The sequence below is a fragment of the Schistocerca serialis genome, chromosome 1 (genome assembly GCF_023864345.2).
Source record: "Schistocerca serialis cubense isolate TAMUIC-IGC-003099 chromosome 1, iqSchSeri2.2, whole genome shotgun sequence".
NCBI classification, from domain to species: domain Eukaryota; kingdom Metazoa; phylum Arthropoda; class Insecta; order Orthoptera; family Acrididae; genus Schistocerca; species Schistocerca serialis.
Genome location: NC_064638.1, coordinates 518,397,654 through 518,420,507, shown reverse-complemented (window position 1 = coordinate 518,420,507; position 22,854 = coordinate 518,397,654). Strand labels below are relative to the sequence as shown.

General features: G+C 43.2%; 1 protein-coding gene across 1 annotated transcript in view; it reads left to right on the top strand.

Annotated features, from left to right (window-relative positions):
* LOC126474306 (probable cytochrome P450 304a1) overlaps positions 1-22,854 on the top strand; it is a 164,933-nt gene that overhangs the window by 122,193 nt on the left and 19,886 nt on the right. The window contains exon 5 of the mRNA XM_050101775.1: positions 9,162-9,279. Coding sequence (XP_049957732.1) covers positions 9,162-9,279 — 118 coding nt within the window. The remainder of the gene's footprint in view (positions 1-9,161; positions 9,280-22,854) is intronic.

Here is a 22,854-nt window from a genome sequence, read left to right as displayed (position 1 = left end):
ACGAAAGTTAGCGCACCATTCCACAATGACAGCTTTCGACAGATATGCTGCCCCATACACATTCTTCTTACAGGGCCAGTTTACTCACACAGAACATGTTACAAGAGTCCTGCGCTTTTAGAAGCCCCACGCCAGATTCCCAATTTATTTGACCCAAAAATTAGCCATATAGAAAGGGTATCAACTAAAGACGGATTTCACTTTTGCCAGAATTTTCGGAAATTTTGTAAAAGGTAATTCACAGTCAGCTTCTTAACCATCTGACCACAAATATAAGGGGCAATCACGAAGTTTCCATCCAACGGCAATACTGTCCAGAATCGCTATGCCAATCAGGAAAGATCGCCCTGAGCACAGGCGATCATCCCAGCAATGCACCAGATTGAAGACACCTGTTTGGTAAAAAGCCGCATCCTGCAGTGCATAGAGGTCCATAACTACCTGCTGCACATCCTCGTCTGACAGTAATGGTCGACCCTTTGAAGCCTTTTTAAGGGACTGAGGGCATAATTATCACATGGGGAGGGGTCGTAGCTATAGGGCGCGTGCTCGAGTGTCTTCCACTTGAGTGAGGCTGGCCTCTCAGATCGACCGGCGTGCTCTGCCCAATCGTGACTAATCTTCCTCCCTTCCTTCCGATTTGTGAGATGCATGGAACTTGGTGCACCATTCCACAACTGTGGTTTTCGAAAGGCAAGCTGTCCCATACACATTCTTCATTCTCCGATAAACGTCCACTGGTGTTTGTCCTTTGGCAGCACATTGGTTTGGATACATTTGGTAATAGCGTCGCAACAGTTCACCTTTCCACATTTACTGCACACACATCGGAAAGCCACGAATACCACACTAGTCCCTTGCCTAAATGTCACTGCTTCGATACCTGCATCTGACTTGTGCTACGTTGCATATAGGCTGCAACAATGCATTCAAACGGAAACTTTTTGATCGCCCCTTATCATATACAGTCCAAACCACAGTTTGCATTTTTGAAAAGTTTGGATACTGAGAAAGTCTACGTGATTCTTACAAACACTTAAAAACCTCCGAATGCTGTAACTGACACTCAGACAAGTGATTGGGAAAACCGCAAAAGTTGTTGACAAATGTTGAACAAGTCACTTCACCAGATGACGTACACCACCGCACAAGCAGCGGTTGAGGCTATCGGTCTGTCGCACCTGATCATCCCGACCCAAGTCAAGTATTCACGTCCGTGTGGCTCTGGGCCCACGTGAGCGACTTTGGTGCGTGGAGCTCACGGTTAGAGTCTTGCGTCTGTCAGGTAGTATTTTCTGCATTGCATTGGACAGTTTTGTATTTATTGTGAGATAAGATTTATCATTTTACTTGCCGGTCCCGCTGATTTATTGCAAAGTACAGAACAACAAAAACCTCCCACATTGCGTCACAAGTAAGTGAGTATCCTAACCGACTCATTACCAGAAGATGGCCTACGTTTTCTTTACTGAATAATGTCTTTAAACAAAAAAAGAAGGGTCAAAAGGAAATAATCACAAAATAAGAACGGCTTTTACTTGGTTACAGTGAGGACAATAATTTTGTACATTAAATGTATACAGACAACCATCAACTGTAGAATGGAATGACAACAATTAAAATCTGTGCTGGGCCGGGATTCTAGCTCGGATTTTCCGCTTTTCCAAAAAAAAAAAAAAAAAAATTCGTGCACGGCTCACAGCTAGACCCGAGCTTCCATATGTCGTTAACAATGCGTCTGCAACCTGTACTCGTACATCCATTATGTATATTCCTGACATGCTGTGGGGCGGCTGGTTGGAAAATTTACTGTTGTATAAATGTTTGAATGTTGAAACACTTCCCGGCCGATTAACCATATGAGGGGTGGCGGGTGGAATTAATTGTTATATAAATGTTCCTATTATTTATGCTGTTGTTTGCTGTTCTCAACACTGGCTCTCTAACTACAATATTGGCAACCAGAAAGTGATTAGCAAAACGTGAAGCCTGTAATTAGAATTCCTAGTGCCCACTTCATCTGAGAAACACACTTATAGCTGCAGCTTATAGCTCTGAGGAATTAGGAGATTGTCTGGGATTCATAATCAAAAACGATCGTGAAAAAAACTTTCTCTGTATTCTGAAAGTCACAGATGAAAAAAAAGAAGAATCCACACAATCTAACTAACAGAGCAGTTCTGAGTCTAATGCGCTGATGCCACTATAACTGTCCAAATTAAATATTTACATGAATGCTCGCCATAATTTGATGAATATGCTCATCAAACGCCACGCTAAATAATGGTAGAATGTTTGTCCCGCGGCGGCACGTGAAAATACGACATACGCAAACTGAAGACATATCATTAAAGTCATCCCAGAATTAACACTTCACTCGAAAATGATTTCATGGTTACGCATATCTCGAGTAACTTAATACGGCATCCGAGGCTGTTTGTAGCAATGATACCGACGCGACGCGACTCCCGACACAGATGGCGTGCTATTCAGCGTCTGGAGAGAACTGGGGCCTTGCTTCCTCGCGCAGCGTTCTTATATATAAGGCCGCGGTGCGGATGGCTAAGGGAACGCCTGATCAAACCGGCTCTCCCGACTAGCCGCTGGGCTAGTAATGCACCACTTTAAGTTATTGAATAAATCATAGCTTCTTTTGCTGATGGCCGATGAAGCTCTCAATTTAAATGTGCATTCAGCACACAGGTAAGTAATCATAATAAAAGTTTGACATGGCTAAGTTAAGTATTTTGGGCGAGAGAATTAATTTAATTACACTGCACGTAGTAGATGAGCTCTGAACTTGCCCTTTGGAGATACGCTGTCACTATAGTTTTATAGTTATTCAAATGAAACTTCTCACATCTTTATGGTTATAGCGGATCTCCATTCTACTTAAATATAAACATCCTAGCCTTATTGTATTAGCCTACTTAATCTATCTTGCTTCCTTAATTTTTAAGACAAAAACCAGAAAATTATGAATTTCAATTAAGATCTTAATTTGTGAGATCCAGAAGACTGTTTCTATTAAATAATTATGGAAAAGGAATCTAAATATAAATTTTTAAGTCTCTAGCTCTTTTCTGTTGCGCCAATGATTTTTACAGAAAAAGTCCAAATTTCGAAAATGGTTAAAGTTATCGAACTGATATTCAACAGATATTAATTTAGTATTAATCCTGACATGCTAGAACCGTTTCAGGTTATTAACTTGATTTTTAAAGTATTGCGCAACATTTATGATGTCAGAGCTAGTTACAGCGTACTGGCTGGCACACAATGGAAAGACTGATGTGAATTTACTGCGGCGTGAGTAGGCTGCTTCCCTACAATGCATACATAGCCAAAAGAGCTTTGCATCGTAATTTAGGATAACACAGGCACTGCAGTATCGTATCTATCCGCCGACATTTAAGTAAAATGTCTCACCTGTACGGGAACGTACATAATGGATGTTCGAGTACAGGTTGTAGACGCATGGTTGAAATAATACGGAAATCTGGGTCTGGCCCTGAGTGGTGCACAGTAAGCCAAATGGTACGGCGACCGCTCGCGATATGCGGGAAATCCGGGTTCAAGTCCCTGTCCGATACAAATTTACGTTGTTATCTTTACATTCTACAGCTGACGGTAGCACATTTTCGCAATTGCTATTACATTTAATGACATCTTGGGTATTTAATCCTCTACTATTGGATCACTACCGGTTTCGTGGCACTAAAAGCCACATCTTCAGGTGAATGTCTGTATAACAATAAATCAGAAGTGATAACAACCCTTAGATATACACCGGTATGGTAGATTATTATACGATTTTTAAAATTATTTTAAAACATACTAAATCTTTTGCATGAGAGTATCAAGATGTTAGTACTCACATAACTAAAACATTAGAGGGGAAAAGCTCGTAACCTTTTCACCTAACAATAGTTGTCCGTCAGAACATGCATGCATGTCCAAAGGAACTTTGTATGGTAATTCAGAATAACACAGGCACTGCAATATTGTATCGTAATAATTTTGTTACTTCTGTGTTTACAACAGATTACATTTACAAAAGGTGTTCGAAATTTTTACAGTTTGTATGAATGCAAGTATTGCATCGCTCAATCATCCCTTCACGTGAAAGACCAACCATTGCACGTGCGGCGAGGTACATCATCTGGTGATGTCATACGTTCAACGTTTTTCATCCATTTTTGGGATATTTCTCGACCTTTACGACCTCATGTGTCTTACATTAAATTACTTGTCTCAGCGTCATCTACGTCGCTTTGGTTTTTTTTTAAACATTAATAAGAGTCATCCTGTATAGTGAGAATACACTTAATTTATTACATAATAAATTGTAAGTTGCAGTTCTCTGCTGAGATTAGTCAAAAGTGTCTAACTATGTACATCACATTATCCTTTTAAGGAAATTAGAATACTGTGGCAACGCGGGCAATGCTTTGAAGGTGTTCAAGTTATACATCGTAAGCAAGAAACAAAGAGTGTCAGTAGGACAAACCAGTGTCTTAAGCTATCAGTCATCAGCAGCTTGGGAATTAATTATGATTTCTGTCCTACATCGGTCCATCTTAGGGCCATTATTTTTTCTTGTCTATAGTAATGATCTCTTACCAGTTACAGTGCCAGATGCAAAGAGGCTTTCTAATGATACAATAACTGCAATAAGTAGCAAGCTGAATACAGTTTTAGAAAGGACTGCTCGTGATATTATCACGTACATTAATAACTCACTGCCATCAACCTTTCAAAATATTCACTGCTCGCAGTTCATTACATGCACGAGGTTTCCAACCAGTAGATTCATAAAGTATGAAGAAGAGCAAATAGAAAAGGATGACAGTGTAGAATTCCTGGGATTATAACGTCACAATAAATTTGTTTGGGAGAAGCATGCCACAGAACTGCTGAAATGGCTAAATAAGTCCTAATGGTTAAACATATCCTTATTTGGAATGTGAATGTTATCATAGGTGACATAAAATTACAATAGATAGATTACTTTGCTTACTTTATTTCCACAGTGACATTTGTTAGGCTACCATAATTTTTGGGGAGCTCTTCAACGCAAAGTAGAAGGTTGTTCAAAGAATTGGGCATACGACCTACTTCTTCTGAAATTTGCCATATATAACACATTTGTTTTTCCAACAAACAGCTCAGTTTACAAAATACTAGAACAAGAACAATCTACATAAAGAGTTAAAGGCTCTTACTTTAAACCAAAAACGGACCCACACACTGGAACATCCATTTTTTCTGTTGCATGTATTGTTGTTATTCTTAATTTAAGTTTCAGTTCCGTACAAATTATTTTTCCTTCTCTGTTTTTCACATTCTTCCATTTTCTCTGTTCTTCCATTTTTGAACATATTTCCCGTTACTCATTAGGAAATGAAAAGAGAGGAAACAGTGATGGGAGAGACAAAGTGGCAGTGAAAGAGAGAGAGAGAGATGGATGAAGACAGCAACAGTGGGAGCCAAAGAGAGAGGAGATATTGATGGTCAGTGACAGACAGTGGACGTAAAAGACAAAGTGAGATGGACGGAGATAGAATCATAGGGATCAAAAGAGAGAGGAGACAGTGGAAACAAAAAATACAACTCAGTGGAGACCATACATATAGGCTTAGACATCTAGACCCTCCCAGACCGACGTACTTTAACACGCAGGCATAGAGGAGGGCGCATTTTGAACCGAAATTTGAAACACGTAGGTGCAGGGATAAAATAAATTGGACAGCCAGAATTTTTGAGCTGCCGGGGTACGGTGGAGAGAGCGGGAGTAGGAAATAAAGACAAAAGGAGAAAGAGTGAGTGAAAGAGGAGACAGTGGCTGTGGGGTGTACTGTATATCAATGGGAGAAAAAGAAGACTGTGGGCGAGAGACATACATGGATGTTATGTCCGCACTATAACACAACAAGTATTCCGTGATAACCAAATTTATTTGACCTCCTGTCACTCAAAACAAAACTTAAGTTCGACTACACAACATTTCGCTGGCTGTAACGCCAAGGAGAACTCAGAGTCACTAGTAGAGAATACAAGTCCCAAATCACTGCCAACCAGTCGATACCGACGCGTCGCAAGTTTCCAGCCAGGGAGGCCACGGTACGGTTCGGTCGTCGTGAATCAAGCAGCCGGGTAGTAATACACTCATTGGCGAAGATTGAACTGGTTAAAAGGGTTCAGAGAGCTCGCTTAAATCCGCAGGTTCGGCCAATCAGAGTGTTGGTAGATGGCGCCCTTATACGGTTGCTCACTCTGGTGGCAAGGGCAGCGCCGCCAGGGTAATCCGTATCGATAGTGGTGTGTACGTTGCCGCTAACCCCGCGACGACGCGTTCACTGGCGCCAGTTGTTGACATCGTGTGCGGCGCCAGCGGCACTCGCTGTGTGCCGCGCGTGTTGTAGCACGCCGCGCCGAGTTGACGGCTGCTGTGCGGCGACCGATACGACAATGGACAGTGCCAGTGAGTGGGAGATGTTGATTACGAAAGCTTAACGACAAAGAAAGACTCCGCAAAAGGATTTAGAATGTGCTGTGTTAAAAGAGCGCGAATATGTTCACATACCAAAATTTTTGGTGACGAAGACGGAATGAATATTGAGGTAGTTGGTTCCCCACTTCTCATTTTTGGTGAAGAAGACGGAATGAATATTGAGGTAGTTGGTTCCCCACTTCTCTGTTAGGCTTTTAAAGAGGATGTCGATGTAGAGGACAATATTCGCTTCTGCTGTGCGCCAGCAGGAGAATTTTTCAGCTATTATTATTAAACCACATTTTACATATACATAACAAGTTCGCACGGGAGATTAACTAGAAAACACTCTAATGTCCATTCTATGTGGTCTGTTTGCTGTGGTCAGCCATAGTGCCGCTTTGATCGTAACTGCAGGGGAAGTTTTTATACACAGGCCTGTTTTTATACACAGGCCTGTAATGTCACACTTAACGATACAGATAGTTTGAAAATGGACGCAGGTGTCCTAAACTAGTCACCACCATGAAATAAAAAAAGATATTTCTCATTGCAACTTCTGACACACCAACAGCCATTTATTTCAGTCTTTTAGTTGAATCTGGTGATACTAATGTTTTAAAAATCCCTATAAATGTGATAATAATTATGGACACGAATTTAGTGACAGAGTTTTCGACATGCTTTTGAGTGACTGACTAATTTTTAGAGTTCCTGGCAGATTAAAACTGTTTGCCGACCTGAAACTCTGACTCAAAACTTTGCCATTCACTGGCAATGACTGAGCCAAAACAAGATCTGCCATCACAGCTTTACGTCCACCGTTATTGGGTCGTGAGTAGTGCCTGGGTAACTCAGTTGGTAAGGCAAGCTTCTGGGTTGAAGTCGTGGTCAAGCACACTGTTTTAATCTGCCAGGAACTTTCAAAGCATCACATTCCACTGCAGAGCGAAAGATGCATCCTGGTAAGTAACTTTTGTTTGCTTACCGCTAATAATTATCCCATTGTTGAATCACAAATTTATTCAGCAGATGTGAATATTCACTTTTAGCTTCATACAAGTGTTGTACCAAAATTATGGTTCCCATATTTTTTACAAATATGAAGCATTGTTTACTGTTATTAATTTATACATCATTGAAAAGCTTACACTTTTGTCTGTTTTTCAACACAGTCTCCATTTTTGCTCGCGGAGTAGCCGTGCAGTCTAGGCTGCCTTGCCACGGTTCGAGTGGCTACCCCTCATCAAAGGTTCGAGTCCTCCCTTGGTCATGGCTGTGTGTGTTGTCCTTAGCGTAAGTTAGTTTAAGTTAGGTGAAGTAGTGTGTAAGCCTAGGGACCAATGACCTCAGCAAATTTCGAATTTTTTCCCATTTTTTTCGACATGTTTTTGAAGACAGTGCTCCAGCTTTTGTAGTCCTAAGTCGAAGAAGTCTCCCGCCAACCCTTTGAGGAAGCACGTGACCTCTGGTCGGACTTCATCGTCGCTCTTGGAGCATTTGCCTCCTAAGTCGTCCTTTAGTTTTGGAAAGAGTTGACAATCACTGGGAGCTGTAAGTCCGGGCCGTATGGGGGATGGGGCATAACAGTGCACCCACATTTCTTCAAAAGCTCCTGTGTCTGACGAGCGATGTGGGGTCGAGCATTGTCGTGGAGAAGCATTATGCCCTCCATCAGTCGTCCTCTCTGGCGATTCTGGATTCCTCGCTGGAGTTTGGTCAGTGATTCTCAATATCTGTCTGAGTTTATTGTCGTCTCAGGTTGCATGAAATCGATGAGGAATACCCCGTTCCGATCCCAAAACACAGTCGCCATAACCTTTCCTGCCAACTGTGTTTGTTTGAATGTCTTTGGTGGCGGTGAACCGGAGTGACGCCACTGACGAAATGGTTGTTTTGTTTTGGGGGTGTAATGAAACACCCACGTTTCATGTCCCATGACGATAGAGTCCAACCACTTCTGCTTGTTGCTTCCCCCCTCACATTGCTGAAGAAACTTGCCAGCACAGTCAAGGCGTTGCTCGCTGTGTCCGTCAGTCAGCATCCGAGGAACCCAGCGAGCTCACACCTTGCGATAACCCAACGTTTCTGTTGAAGTTCTTTCAATTGTGCTATGGGAAGCTTCAGGAATGCGTTCAACAAGTTCGCGGACAGTGATCCTCCAATATTTGAGCAGCTCACTGTTGATCTTCTGGACAATCAGATCCCAAACTAGTGGTATTCTACTCCGTGTGACTCTCAGCAAAAGCCCTGCACCATTTGCGGACTTGCTGAATGGACATGCACTCTTCACCATAAACCTGTCAGTTGCCGATGAATCCACAGGCGGTAACTTCCTTGCGTGGGGAAACCGGATTACTGCTCGAACCTCGCATTTGGCGGGAGCAGCGATCAACACTTCCATCTCTGACAGCTGCCAAGCCAACACTGAGCGACGTAGTGAATCGCGGACGGGCGGGCTCAAGAGTGGGAGAACCACTGCACACGGCATTGTTGTCGGATTTAGCGTAGCAGCTTCCCTCGAGCCTGTAGCTCATTGGGAACCATACTTTTGGTACGACTCTCGTACTTAATGTGATATTTTATCGTCTGACGGAGGCTTCTTATTATTTCACCTTTCTTCTCACTCTGGTTTACATTGTAATTTGTATGTTTCGCATTTACGCAGCAATCTATTGAAGAACACAAGAAGACGTACTCCGACGAATACATGCGGGACTTCATCGACTCATACCTGCGGGAAATTGAAGAGCGAGAGAAGATTGGAGAACCGACAGCATTTACCTGTAAGTCGGGGAAGACTTTGTTACCTCACTGCAGTCGTCCCGCCCCTAGATGACATGGATGGCAGGCAGTATTTTATGTGCTTGCGTCTTTTTCTCGAAGAACTTCACAGGAGGTGCATATTAGGGTTGCCAACTTCTATAGCGTCCTAGAACGAGACTTCAATGACAACTCCAAATTTTTACACCGATCAGCTGTTATTTTATTAAGGGAAGGGCATGCTCTACGCATTAACCAGAAAACAAATGCTAATCAGTTTAGTCTAAAATGCTGTATTGAGAACTCTGAATGTATAAACGCTTACAAAACACTGAAGAATTTAAACACTGTACAGTAATATACATCTTTATCATGAGGCTAACCTCTGACAAATAGTATTCACCTATTTCTTTAGGTTTAGTCAACAGTTTCTTGTCATTCGTAACAATTTCAAAACATACTAACAACTGTAATTGTACGCGCATTTCACCTTGAAAGAATTGTTCTTGACGCTTCCTAGTCAAGGACACTTCTTTTCCATCTTTGCAGGTAAACACATAGTCGTTTAATTCGTTTATAAGGCGAATTACACATTATTACTTCGATGTTAATCGTATTTGGATACCAAACAACTAATGTCGAGTGGCGACCGTTGACGATCGATGTCTGTTGTCTACAGGTAATCACCGTTGATTGATAGTTGCAGTCAGTATTGAATCGTTTAAATAAAATTGCTGTCGCAACTTCTCAAACTCATTTGGCTTAGGCTACAATTTAAGTAAGGCAAATTGAAACTGAAATGCACTGTACAAATAATGTGATGTACTGTACCGCATTCTGACAAACGTGTTATAAGACAAATTCATACTTCGGTACGTTGTTCAGCGACATACAGGCGTAAAATTAACCTGATTTCGACAACTGATTTACAAAAATAACATAAATTAGCTGAGAAATAGTAAAAAAGGGGATTTTAGCATCTCATACAAGTTACATACAGGACAATTTTTTTAATTCTCAAACACAGGAAATCATTATACGGGACGGTTGGTGTCAGTCTGCTGGCTGGTTCGTTACAGCCTATCACTACTTCATGTCATATTTCGATCCCAGACACTGCTTACATTTTGAATAAAAATTTTAAGCAATGGCGGCCCAAGATTTTCAGTATAAGGAAGCACCCTGGTCCTTCCAGCTCCCTCATCAAAGAGGGCGGGAAAGTGGATAGAGATCAAAGCACCCTCTTGCTCTTGGGGTGGGATACTGCCACTAAAGACTGAAGAATCAGCTATGGTCAACGGCATGACGATGCAGAGGGCAATGGAAACCACTGCATTAAAGACACATGATGTTTATCCACAGGAAATTTGACCTGTAATTCTACTAACTAAGAAATTAGTGCTTGTCTAGTGTGTAAGTGTTGATATTTACTAGTCTGGTCTGAACTAGCTTCTCCCCACGCCATATTCGGGCATCATTCGAAAAGAGGCAAAATCGCGACTCGTGGACCACACCACGCCCATTCAGTCAGATGCTGTCCAGTTTCTGTGTTGTTTGGCCCACTGAAAGCGTGCAGCTGTAAGTGCCGTTGTGAGACAAGCCATTCTGAAAAGTACCCGGCTGCTCCCTATCGTCAACAGCACGTCAGGCTACATCGTATCGTTTGTGAGTTGTTACGAGCTTCTAATAACTAGAAGTGACTTGATATCATTTAGTGCGTGCACTTTAGTCTAAATTCTCAAATTTCTGGCATGTCTGTGTATCTAGTAGCTATACTACCGTTATTTTAATACGAGGATGAGTCAAATGAAAAACTTACAAAAATTTTTAAATATTATTTATTGTGCATAAGTGGTAGAAAGCTGTATTACTTTCCAACATAATCTCCCCCACGCTCAATGCAAGTCCTCCAGCACTTACAAAGTGTATAAATTCTCTTTAGAAAAAAATTATTTTGGTAGTCCGCGCAACCACTCATGCACCGCATGGCGTACCTCTTCATCAGAACGGAACTTCTTTCCTCCCATTGCGTCTTTGCGTGGTCCAAACATATGGAAATCACTTGGGGCAAGGTCTGGTGAGTATGGTGGATGAGGAAGACTCAAAATGCAGGTCTGTGATTGTTGCAACTGTTGTACGGGGCCGGCCGCGGTGGTCTCGCGGTTAAGGCGCTCAGTCCGGAACCGCGCGACTGCTACGGTCGCAGGTTCGAATCCTGCCTCGGGCATGGATGTGTGTGATGTCCTTAGGTTAGTTAGGTTTAAGTAGTTCTAAGTTCTAGGGGACTGATGACCACAGATGTTAAGTCCCATAGTGCTCAGAGCCATTTGAACCATTTTGTTGTACGGGCAGTGTGGGGACTTGCATTGTCATGTTGCAAACGAACACCTGCTGACAGCAATCCACGTCGCTTTGATTTGATTGCAGGACGCAGATGATTTTTTAGGAGATCTGTGTATGATGCACTGGCGACAGTGGTCCCTCTAGGCATGTAATGCTCCAAAATGACGCCTTTTTCGTCCTAAAAGAGAGTCAGCATTACCTTCCCTGCTGATGGTTCTGTTCGAAACTTCTTTGGTTTTGGTAACGAGGAATGGCGCCATTCCTTGCTCGCTCTCTTCGTTTCCGGTTGGTGGAAGTGAACCCAGGTTTCGTCCCCAGTAACGATTCTTGCAAGGAAGCCATCACATTCTCGTTCAAAGCGCCGAAGAAGTTCTTCATATGCATCAACACATCGTTCTCTCATTTCAGGAGTCAGCTGCTGTGGCACCCATCTTGTAGACACTTTATGAAACTGGAGCACATCATGCACAATGTGGGGTGCTGACACGTGACTAATCTTTAAACATGCTGCAATGTCATTCAGTGTCACTCGGCGGTTTTCCTTCACTATGGCTTCAACTGCTACAAAGTTCTGTGGAGTCACAACTCGTTGTGCCTGACCTGGACGAGGAGCATCTTCCACTGAAGTCACATCATTTGTGAACTTCCTACTCCATTCGTAGCTTGCTGCTGTAACAAACATGCATCACTGTACTGAACATTCGTCGATGAATTTCAATAGGTTTCACACCTTCACTAAGCAAAAACCGAATAACAGAACGCTGTTCTTCCCTGGTGCAAGTCGCAAGTGGGGCGGCCATCTTTATATTGATATTGCGACGTTACAGTATGCTGCCACCTACAGGCCATTCTGCAGGCTGTTTGTAGCACGCTTACCAACTTACAGGATAACGGAACGAAATTTCGATTTATTATTACAAATTTAAGGTTTTCATTTGAATCACCCTCGTAACTGTGCACCTGTGTATTTTATTCTGTAGACTAATGTCTACTAACGTACTCTAAGGTTTCTTGCGTAAATTTCAGTGCATGTCTTTATATGAAGCAACTTTCTCGGGTAGCTTCCGGCCGCCGGACTGTCGGACAATATTCTCTTTTGCGAGGATATTTCTCAGTCACTCCTCATAACTTTTTTTCTTTTTTTTTCTTTTTTGAAATCTTATTCAGTTTCTTTACACAGTAAAATATGACTAGGAGCTGTGTTTGCTGTGGACGGACACAAGGAGAGTTGGGTCCTGTCTGTAAACAGCTGAAATCTGCTTTGACCACGGTCGACAGACTTCTGGTTAGTGCTCAAAACTGTGGCGACGTCGGGCACCTGTGCCGAGACATGCGCCACCTTTGGTGCCTTTGGAATTCGCTGATGATCTGGCTATCGCTGCGTCTTCCGACACACAATATCTGACCAGTCCCTTTTCACTCCAGAAGAAGTGACGGACAGTGGTGGGTTCACATATCACTCGGCAGAGTACTAAAGAAGGGGCACACTTAACGGCTGGCTCCTTAAAATTTAAAAACAAGTGCGAGCTGCTACCCAGTGTTGATAATACAGGGCTATTACAAATGATTGAAGCGATTTCATAAATTCACTGTAGCTCCATTCATTGACATATGGTCACGACACACTACAGATACGTAGAAAAACTCATAAAGTTTTGTTCGGCTGAAGCCGCACTTCAGGTTTCTGCTGCCAGAGCGCTCGAGAGTGCAGTGAGACAAAATGGCGACAGGAGCCGAGAAAGCGTATGTCGTGCTTGAAATGCACTCACATCAGTCAGTCATAACAGTGCAACGACACTTCAGGACGAAGTTCAACAAAGATCCACCAACTGCTAACTCCATTCGGCGATGGTATGCGCAGTTTAAAGCTTCTGGATGCCTCTGTAAGGGGAAATCAACGGGTCGGCCTGCAGTGAGCGAAGAAACGGTTGAACGCGTGCGGGCAAGTTTCACGCGTAGCCCGCGGAAGTCGACGAATAAAGCAAGCAGGGGGCTAAACGTACCACAGCCGACGGTTTGGAAAATCTTACGGAAAAGGCTAAAGCAGAAGCCTGACCGTTTACAATTGCTACAAGCCCTGACACCCGATGACAAAGTCAAACGCTTTGAATTTTCGGCGCGGTTGCAACAGCTCATGGAAGAGGATGCGTTCAGTGCGAAACTTGTTTTCAGTGATGAAGCAACATTTTTTCTTAATGGTGAAGTGTTTAAACCTCCTCTACCAAGAAACGTGGCAGAACTGCGAGCTCGCATCAACGATGCTTTCGAACTCATTGATGGGGACATGCTGCGCCGAGTGTGGGAAGAACTTGATTATCGGCTTGATGTCTGCCGAATCACTAAAGGGGCACATATCGAACATTTGTGAATGCCTAAAAAAACTTTTTGAGTTTTTGTATGTGTGTGCAAAGCATTGTGAAAATATCTCAAATAATAAAGTTATTGTAGAGCTGTGAAATCGCTTCAATCATTTGTAGTAACCCTGTACTTCTGACGCGGTACAGGTTCCTTTACTGTTCGGTCAGCGGCCGATTTTTCTGCCCAGTCCAAACAAGTGCAGAGGGCGCATGGGAGCTGTAACGTCAGGAGGGTAATGGATCTCCTCAGGAAAACAGCACACAGGGGAGGAAATAATTGCCAGTGTGCACCTGGTGCGTTTGCCGGAGGGTCTCGTCCAAGACGTTGAGGAGACCCTGCCAGCGGCTATCGAGCGGCTCGGTGCAACCGGCTGCAAATAGTGGCACATGACGGCATGAATAAGACCTGCAGCTTGAGTTCTGAAGTCATCCCTGGTTCCTTTCGGCAGATGGCTGATTTGGTGAAGGCAGCAAAGATCGCACTGGGGGTGGAGTCTAAGCTCACTATTTGTCGCATCGTAGTCAAATCAGTCACATCTTCTAGTCTCGAGCAGAGTGAAAGATCCAAACCAGAGGCTCAGCCGAATCTTCAATGATATCAGATGATAAAATTCTCGAGCTCAGATATCAGGTGGAGAGTTGTAGCGTTTCCTTTAATAGGTCAGGTGTGCACTATACGCAGGAAGCGGATTCTATGGTACGGGGTTGCACGTGGCCTTTTTTTTAGTTTAGAGGAAACCTTCCTTAGGCTCAAAGAAGAAACGCCTGCCAAAATCCAAGTTGCATCAGTCAGAATATTCTCAGAGAAGGTTCGTCCTTGTAGATGGGATATGGAAAGGTTAATGTGATGTTAGTGAACCGCAGGATCATCCAAGGAAAGGTCCCAGGATTAGTATCGCTTATTAAAGATCATAATGTTCTGATAGTATTAGAAACAGAAACTTGGTTGAAACCGGAAGTGAATAGCAAAGCAGTCCTAAGTTCAGGTCGGAATATTTGTCGTTAGGAAGTGTTAGTCTACAATGGTGGCGGAGTATTTATTTGCGTGAAGAATTCGATAGTATCTAGCGAGGTAATCACGGATGCCGAATGATAATTAAACTGGGTGAAATTAAGCATCAAAAGTCCATCAAAAATGGTAATCAGATGCTTTTATAGACCGTCTGCGTCAGGAGCTGTAGTGATAGAGCGCTTCAGAGAGAACTTGCAGAATATGGTTAATAACTCACTGATCATGCCGTTGTAATAGGTGGTAACTTCAACGTGCTAGGTAGAGATTGCGAGAGTCGTGCAATCAAAACTGGTTCCAGAGACAGGGAAGGATGGTGTGGCACTTTTCTGAATGTCGTGTCCGAAAATTACTTGGAGAAGATAAATTACAGAACCAACTCGTGAAGGTAACGTATTAGACGTCCTAGCAACAAACAGTCCTGAGCTTATCGAATTGTTAACGTAGAGGAAGGTATCGATCATCATAAAACTATGATAGTAAATACAACTGTTGTTATTACAAGGAGCCGGCCGAAGTGGCCGTGCGGTTAAAGGCGCTGCAGTCTGGAACCGCAAGACCGCTACGGTCGCAGGTTCGAATCCTGCCTCGGGCATGGATGTTTGTGATGTCCTTAGGTTAGTTAGGTTTAACTAGTTCTAAGTTCTAGGGGAGTAATGACCTCAGCAGTTGAGTCCCATAGTGCTCAGAGCCATTTTTTTTGTTATTACAAGGAATGTTAAGAAAGGTTGGAAAACATTTGCTTAGCAGTTGTGGCAGATTACAAAATTACAGAGCACCTGTGTAGTCAACATCAAATATTCAGTGCTGAGGACGAAGATGCGAAGTGCAAGTGGAAAAAATTCAAAAGCAACGTTCAGTACCCCTTAGATAACTACACTGCCGGAAAAAAAATTAGTACACCTGGAAAGACAATGTCCATTTTGATCCAATAACAGTGTATGCCACCTGAGGGATGGTAGATGTACTGATAAAGGTTTCAACGTTCTCCGCCAACAGGTCATTAGTGACATAGTTAGCAAAGCGCCAAGTCTGTCTACCCTTTGATAGGGAAAGTTGGTCGTCAGAAGGCTCAGTGTGGTGCAAACGTGTGAAGCAAGCAGGCAACGTGCTTCCCAAGCCGACTGAGTGAGTTTGAAAGTGGTCAGATTGTGGCGGGATGGTCACACAAGTTGGAGGTGCTGCGTGAGTCATGTGAACACTCACACGCAGCACAGACGCCTGCCAGGGTCGTCATACTGCAGGGACAGCAGTGGCAGATCGTACAGCTACCACAGCAAAGATAAGAGGCTGTGAGCCCAGACGTGTCAACACGCACTGTTATGAACCAGTTATTAGCAGTGGGACTAAGGGCACGCACATCTCTAGCCTGCCTGCACTGCCGCAACAGCGTCGACTCGCACGGTTCGACTGGTGCCGTCAAAATATCACTTGGAAGATGGAACGGCGCGCTGTGGTCTTCCGCATTGAAAGTACATTTTGCTGCATGTAAGTGATGGTCGTTTGCGCGTACGACATAGACCAAGTGACCGTTTTCTTGTAGAGTGTATTCTTGCAAGACACACTGACCGCACACCAGGTCTTATGGTCTGGGGCGCGATAAGCTACAATTCTCGGTCACCTTTGGTGTTTCTGGAGGGGTCGCTAACCAGTGCTCGGTACGTGCGGAACGTTGTTAGACCCGTTCTTGCAACAGGAAGATGACGTGTATTTCCAATGGGATAATGCTCGCCCACACGCTGCCCGTGAAAATCAACGTCTTTGCAAGACGTGCGGCAACTTCCCTGACAGCATGACCTCTGCACGTCTGGCATATGACTAGGGGAAGTGACTCGTGCGACCCATCAAACAACTCTTACAGAATTACGTGAGCAGATCGAGCAGGCGTGGCATAACGGATCCGAGGACAGTATTCGCCATCAGCACGATCGACTCGATGCCAGAGCCAGTGCCGGCATTGCCGCCCTTGGAGGCTACACCACATGCTAATGTGGAAGTTTCAGCATGGGTTGATACTTAGTACCTCAGAACCGCCTGTGCTATTGATCTGTAAATATAACCATTTCTTGCACTACTTATGCAGTATTGCAACAATAAATCTTGAGTGAAGTGGAAACCTCTAGAAATGTTTACTACTTTTCTTTCGGGAAATGTATGTCCCGAGCAAGGCCTTAAGGGATGGAAAATCCCACCGGGGTTTAATAGCCGTATTAGGACACTGCTATATAATCAAAGAGAGCGGTACCACCGATTCAAAAGAAGTCAAAATGCACCTAAAAAAATTTAAAAAAAGCTGAACGAAGAGAAAATGAGCGCAAGAAGAGCAACGAGAGAAGCGTTCAAAGATTTTGAAAATAAAATTTTATCAACCGATCTGACTAAAAGCCCTATCTGGTTTTGGTCTTACGTAAAATCAGTAATCGATTTGAAATCATGTATTCAGTCACTCAGTGACAATACTGGAACCGAAACGGAAGCTAACAGAGGGAAAACCGAAATACTGAATTCGGTCTTCCGAAATTGTTGCACCGCGGAAGATGATTACACTGTCCCTCCTTTCAACCATCGTACGAACCTCGACATGACCGATTGTGAGATAGCCGACCGTGGAACAGAAAATCAACTACAGTCGCTTAGTGGCGTAAACGTATCAGGACCAGATGAGATAATCTACAGAGATTATGCGAAAGAACTTGCTCCCCTTCCAGTAGCAGTTTATCGTAGTTCGCTGAATCAACGAAGGGTATAACTAGCGACTGGAAAAAAACGTAGGTCATTCGCATTTTCTAGAAAGATCTTGCGACAGCTGCACATACAGTCTGTTAAGTAACAACGTGGTCGGCATTATACACATATATTGCCTTAGTTCTTTTACAGTCCAACAGAGGGAACCTCTGTCCTTCACGCAGTGTCAATACAGGATTAGTTTACTTTGAATTCTTGACTGAGATACAGAACAACAGACATGAGTGGATCTTACCTGTCGCTTTTATCAAAGATGTTTCATACCACCTGTCAAACATTGCCTCATCGACAAAAATGAAAATTGGACACTGCAGGAGAACAATGATCCAAAGCATCGCAGCAGGTTTTGCAGCGACTGAAGAAAGAACTGGATTGGCCCTCACAGTCGCCTGACGCTAATTCTATTCAAAATGCGTGGTCTTACATCGAAAAGAAGTTTGCAAGGAAAAAAGATCTTCACTTTTAAACACCCGCCAACGCAAATTCGACACATTTGGAGGTCTCTTCCACATGAATATGCGGAAAACTTGATTTCGAGCATGTCTCGGAGATCATATATGATGTATGTGTATGTTCTAGTTTGTTATCAAACACGTACCCGTACTGATTAACTAGACCGCGATCTTACTTAACAGACTTTAATTACAGGCCTGTATCGATGACGTCAATCTGTTGTCGAATTGTGGAACATGTTTTATGTTAAAAAATTATGAATTTTTTGGAGAATGAAAATCTCCTCTATAAAAATCAACATGGATTCCGCAAACAGATATCTTACGAAACTCAGCTCGCCCTGTTCGTCCATGAAATCCATAGCGCTGTAGACGAGGGTGCTCAGGTTGATGACGTGTTCTTTGACTTCCGGAAGACATTTGACACCGTCCCGCACTGCCATTTAGTAAAAAAAAAGCACGAGCTTACTGAGTATCGGACCAGATTTGCGACAGGATCAAGACTTCTTGCAAATAGAACTTAACGCGTCGCTCTTAACGGAACAGAGTCGACAGATGTAAAGGTAATTTCCGGAGTACCTCAAGGGAGTGTAATACGGTCATTACTGTTTATAAAGTGTATACATGATGTAGTAGAAAGCGTTGGAAGGTCTTTCAGATTTTTCGCAGATGAAGCGATTGTCTATAACAAAGTAGCAACACCTGAACAGAGTATCGATTTGCAGAATGACCTGCAGAGAACTGATGAATGGTGCCGACTCTGACAGTTGACCCTGAACCTAAATAAATGTAACATATTTTGCATCCATAGCAAAAGAAATCCACAACTGCATTATTAACGACAAAATTGCTGGAAATGGTATCCTACGGTAAAATATCTTGGAGTAATATCCAGGGCGCTTGTTCGACCAATTCTTGAATATTGTTAATCAATTAGGGACCCTTACCTGGTAAGAATGATAGAAGAGACAGAGAAGATCCAACGAAGAGCGACAAGTTTCGTTACGGGATCGACTGGTGGGTGTGAGAGCGTTACAGAGATGCTCAACAAACTCCAATGGCAGACGCTTCAAGAGAGACGACGTGCAACACGTAGAGGTTAGGTACTGATATTTCGAGAGAGTACTTGCCGGGAAGAGTCGGAGCAACATATTACTTTCTCCCACTAACATCTCGCGAGAAAACTCGAGAAATTAGAGCTAATACAGAGGCTCACTGACAATCTTTCTTCCCACGCACCATTCGCGAAGGGAGTAGGGAAAGAGGACGGGGGGGGGGGGGGGGGAGGTAAATCAGTCAGCGGTACCAAAAATACCCTCCACCATATACAGTCAAGTGGCTTACGGACTGTTGATGTAGATGTACCCAACAGCAAGGCACTTGTATTCACTAACAGCAGATATTCCTGTCGAGTTTGAAACCGACTGTCAATGATAACGCGTGACGCTCGTTTACAGTCTGGTGCGTCAGAATATTTTACGACCATTCTTTTTATGCTGTGCTGCATTGCTGCAATTGGTTTAGAATTCCTTGTAGACACGCTGGGCAACGTGTGTTGTTACACCAACAAATCGGGCAACTGCATTCACAGTTTGGTCATGGGGACGTTCAGACACGATTACTCCTTTCTGTCATTCCGTCACCTCTTCGCGATGACCATTTGTGCTACACTGATTCGATGCAATTGGCTGGCATGACGCGCCAGCAGCTGAGGGTCATGTGACATCCTGATACCAGTTCTGTGCCATCTACTGTGCTGCAAAGCGAACAGTGTCCTCTCTTATGAGATGACTAATATTTTGCCTGGCGAACTCATGTTAGTAGTCTTAAATTGCCCCCACTGCACGTCGTTACGATTTATCATGCAAAGTGACCCCCGTAATATACAGAATGTCCCTCCTAACAAGGGAACCTCCCCATCGCACCCCCCTCAGATTTAGTTTTAAGTTGGCACAGTGGATAGGCTTGAAAAACTGAACACAGATCAGTCGAGAAAACAGGAAGAAGTTGTAAGGAACTATGAAAAAAATAAGCAAAATATACAAACTGAGTAGTCCATGCGCATGATAGACAACATCAAGGACAGCGTAAGCTCAGGGGCGCCGTGGTCCTGTGGTTAGCGTGAGCAGCTGCGGAACGAGAGGTCCTTGGTTCAAGACTTCCCTCGAGTGAAAAGTTGAACTTTTTATTTTCAGACAATTATTATTTGTCTGTCCGTCCGTCCGTCCGATGCGAGGTAACTGCGCCGTAGTATGGGGACGCTACACCTAAACAAACATCGAAACACACGACGTCAGTCGACTAAAGCGCACGGAAGATAAGAGTATTCCTGCTAACGAGGTTCCCTTGCTGGTAGTTGACTACTGTTTGCTACTTTGGACGGACTGATAATAATTGTCTGAAAATAAAAAATTAAACTTTTCACTCGAGGGAAGACTTAAATAAAGACCTCTCGTTCCGCAGCTGCTCACGCTAACCACGGGACCACGGCGCTCCTGATCTCACGCTCTACTTGATGTTGCATATCTTCCGCATGGACTACTCAGTTTGTATATTTTGCTTATTTTTTTCATAGTTCCACACAACTTCTTCCTGTTTTCTCGACTGATCTCTGTTCAGTTTTGTATGGTCTATCCACTGTGCCAACTTATAACTAAATCTGAGGGGGGTGCGATGGGGAGGTTCCCTTGTAAGAATCGTCAGGCGCGTTCTCTCTGATGTTGTTGTTGTTGTTGTTGTGGTCTTCAGTCCTGAGACTGGTTTGATGCAGCTCTCCATGCTACTCTATCCTGTGCAAGCTTTTTCATCTCCCAGTACCTACTGCAACCTACATCCTTCTGAATCTGCTTAGTGTATTCATCTCTTGGTCTCCCTCTACGATTTTTACCCTCCACGCTGCCCTCCAATACTAAATTGGTGATCCCTTGATGCCTCAGAACATGTCCTACCAACCGATCCCTTCTTCTGGTCAAGTTGTGCCACAAACTTCTCTTCTCCCCAATCCTATTCAATACTTCCTCATTAGTTATGTGATCTACCCATCTAATCTTCAGCATTCTTCTGTAGCACCACATTTCGAAAGCTTCTATTCTCTTCTTGTCCAAACTATTTATCGTCCATGTTTCACTTCCATACATGGCTACACTCCATACGAATACTTTCAGAAATGACTTCCTGACACTTAAATCTATACTGGATGTTAACAAATTTCTCTTCTTCAGAAACGCTTTCCTTGCCATTGCCAGCCTACATTTTATATCCTCTCTACTTCGACCATCATCAGTTATTTTGCTCCCCAAATAGCAAAACTCCTTTACTACTTTAAGTGCCTCATTTCCTAATCTAATTCCCTCGGCATCACCCGACTTAATTAGACTACATTCCATTATCCTTGTTTTGCTTTTGTTGATGTTCATCTTATATCCTCCTTTCAAGACACTGTCCATTCCATTCAACTGCTCTTCCAAGTCCTTTGCTGTCTCTGACAGAATTACAATGTCATCGACGAACCTCAAAGTTTTTATTTCTTCTCCATGAATTTTAATACCTACTCCGAATTTTTCTTTTGTTTCCTTTACTGATTGCTCAATATACAGATTGAACAACATCGGGGAGAGGCTACAACCCTGTCTTACTCCCTTCCCAACCACTGCTTCCCTTTCATGTCCCTCGACTCTTATAACTGCCATCTGGTTTCTGTACAAATTGTAAATAGCTTTTCGCTCCCTGTATTTTACCCCTGCCACCTTTAGAATTTGAAAGAGAGTATTCCAGTCAACATTGTCAAAAGCTTTCTCTAAGTCTACAAATGCTAGAAACGTAGGTTTGCCTTTCCTTAATCTTTCTTCTAAGATAAGTCGTAAGGTCAGTATTGCCTCACGTGTTCCAGTGTTTCTACGGAATCCAAACTGATCTTCCCCGAGGTTGGCTTCTACTAGTTTTTCCATTCGTCTGTAAAGAATTCGTGTTAGTATTTTGCAGCTGTGACTTATTAAGCTGATAGTTCGGTAATTTTCACATCTGTCAACACCTGCTTTCTTTGGGATTGGAATTATTATATTCTTCTTGAAGTCTGAGGGTATTTCGCCTGTATCATACATCTTGCTCACCAGATGGTAGAGTTTTGTCAGGACTGGCTCTCCCACGGCCGTCAGTAGTTCAAATGGAATATTGTCTACTCCGGGGGCCTTGTTTCGACTCAGGTCTTTCAGTTCTCTGTCAAACTCTTCCCGCAGTATCATATCTCCCATTTCATCTTCATCTACATCCTCTTCCATTTCCATAATATTGTCCTCAAGTACATCGCCCTTGTATAGACCCTCTATATACTCCTTCCACCTTTCTGCTTTCCCTTCTTTGCTTAGAACTGGGTTTCCATCTGAGCTCTTGATATTCATACAAGTCGTTCTCTTATCTCCAAAGGTATCTTTAATTTTCCTGTAGGCGGTATCTATCTTACCCCTAGTGAGATAGGCCTCTACATCCTTACATTTGTCCTCTAGCCATCCCTGCTTAGCCATTTTGCACTTCCTGTCGATCTCATTTTTGAGACGTTTGTATTCCTTTTTGCCTGTTTCACTTACTGCATTTTTATATTTTCTCCTTTCATCAATTAAATTCAATATTTCTTCTGTTACCCAAGGATTTCTACTAGCCCTCGTCTTTTTACCTACTTGATCCTCTCTGATGTAT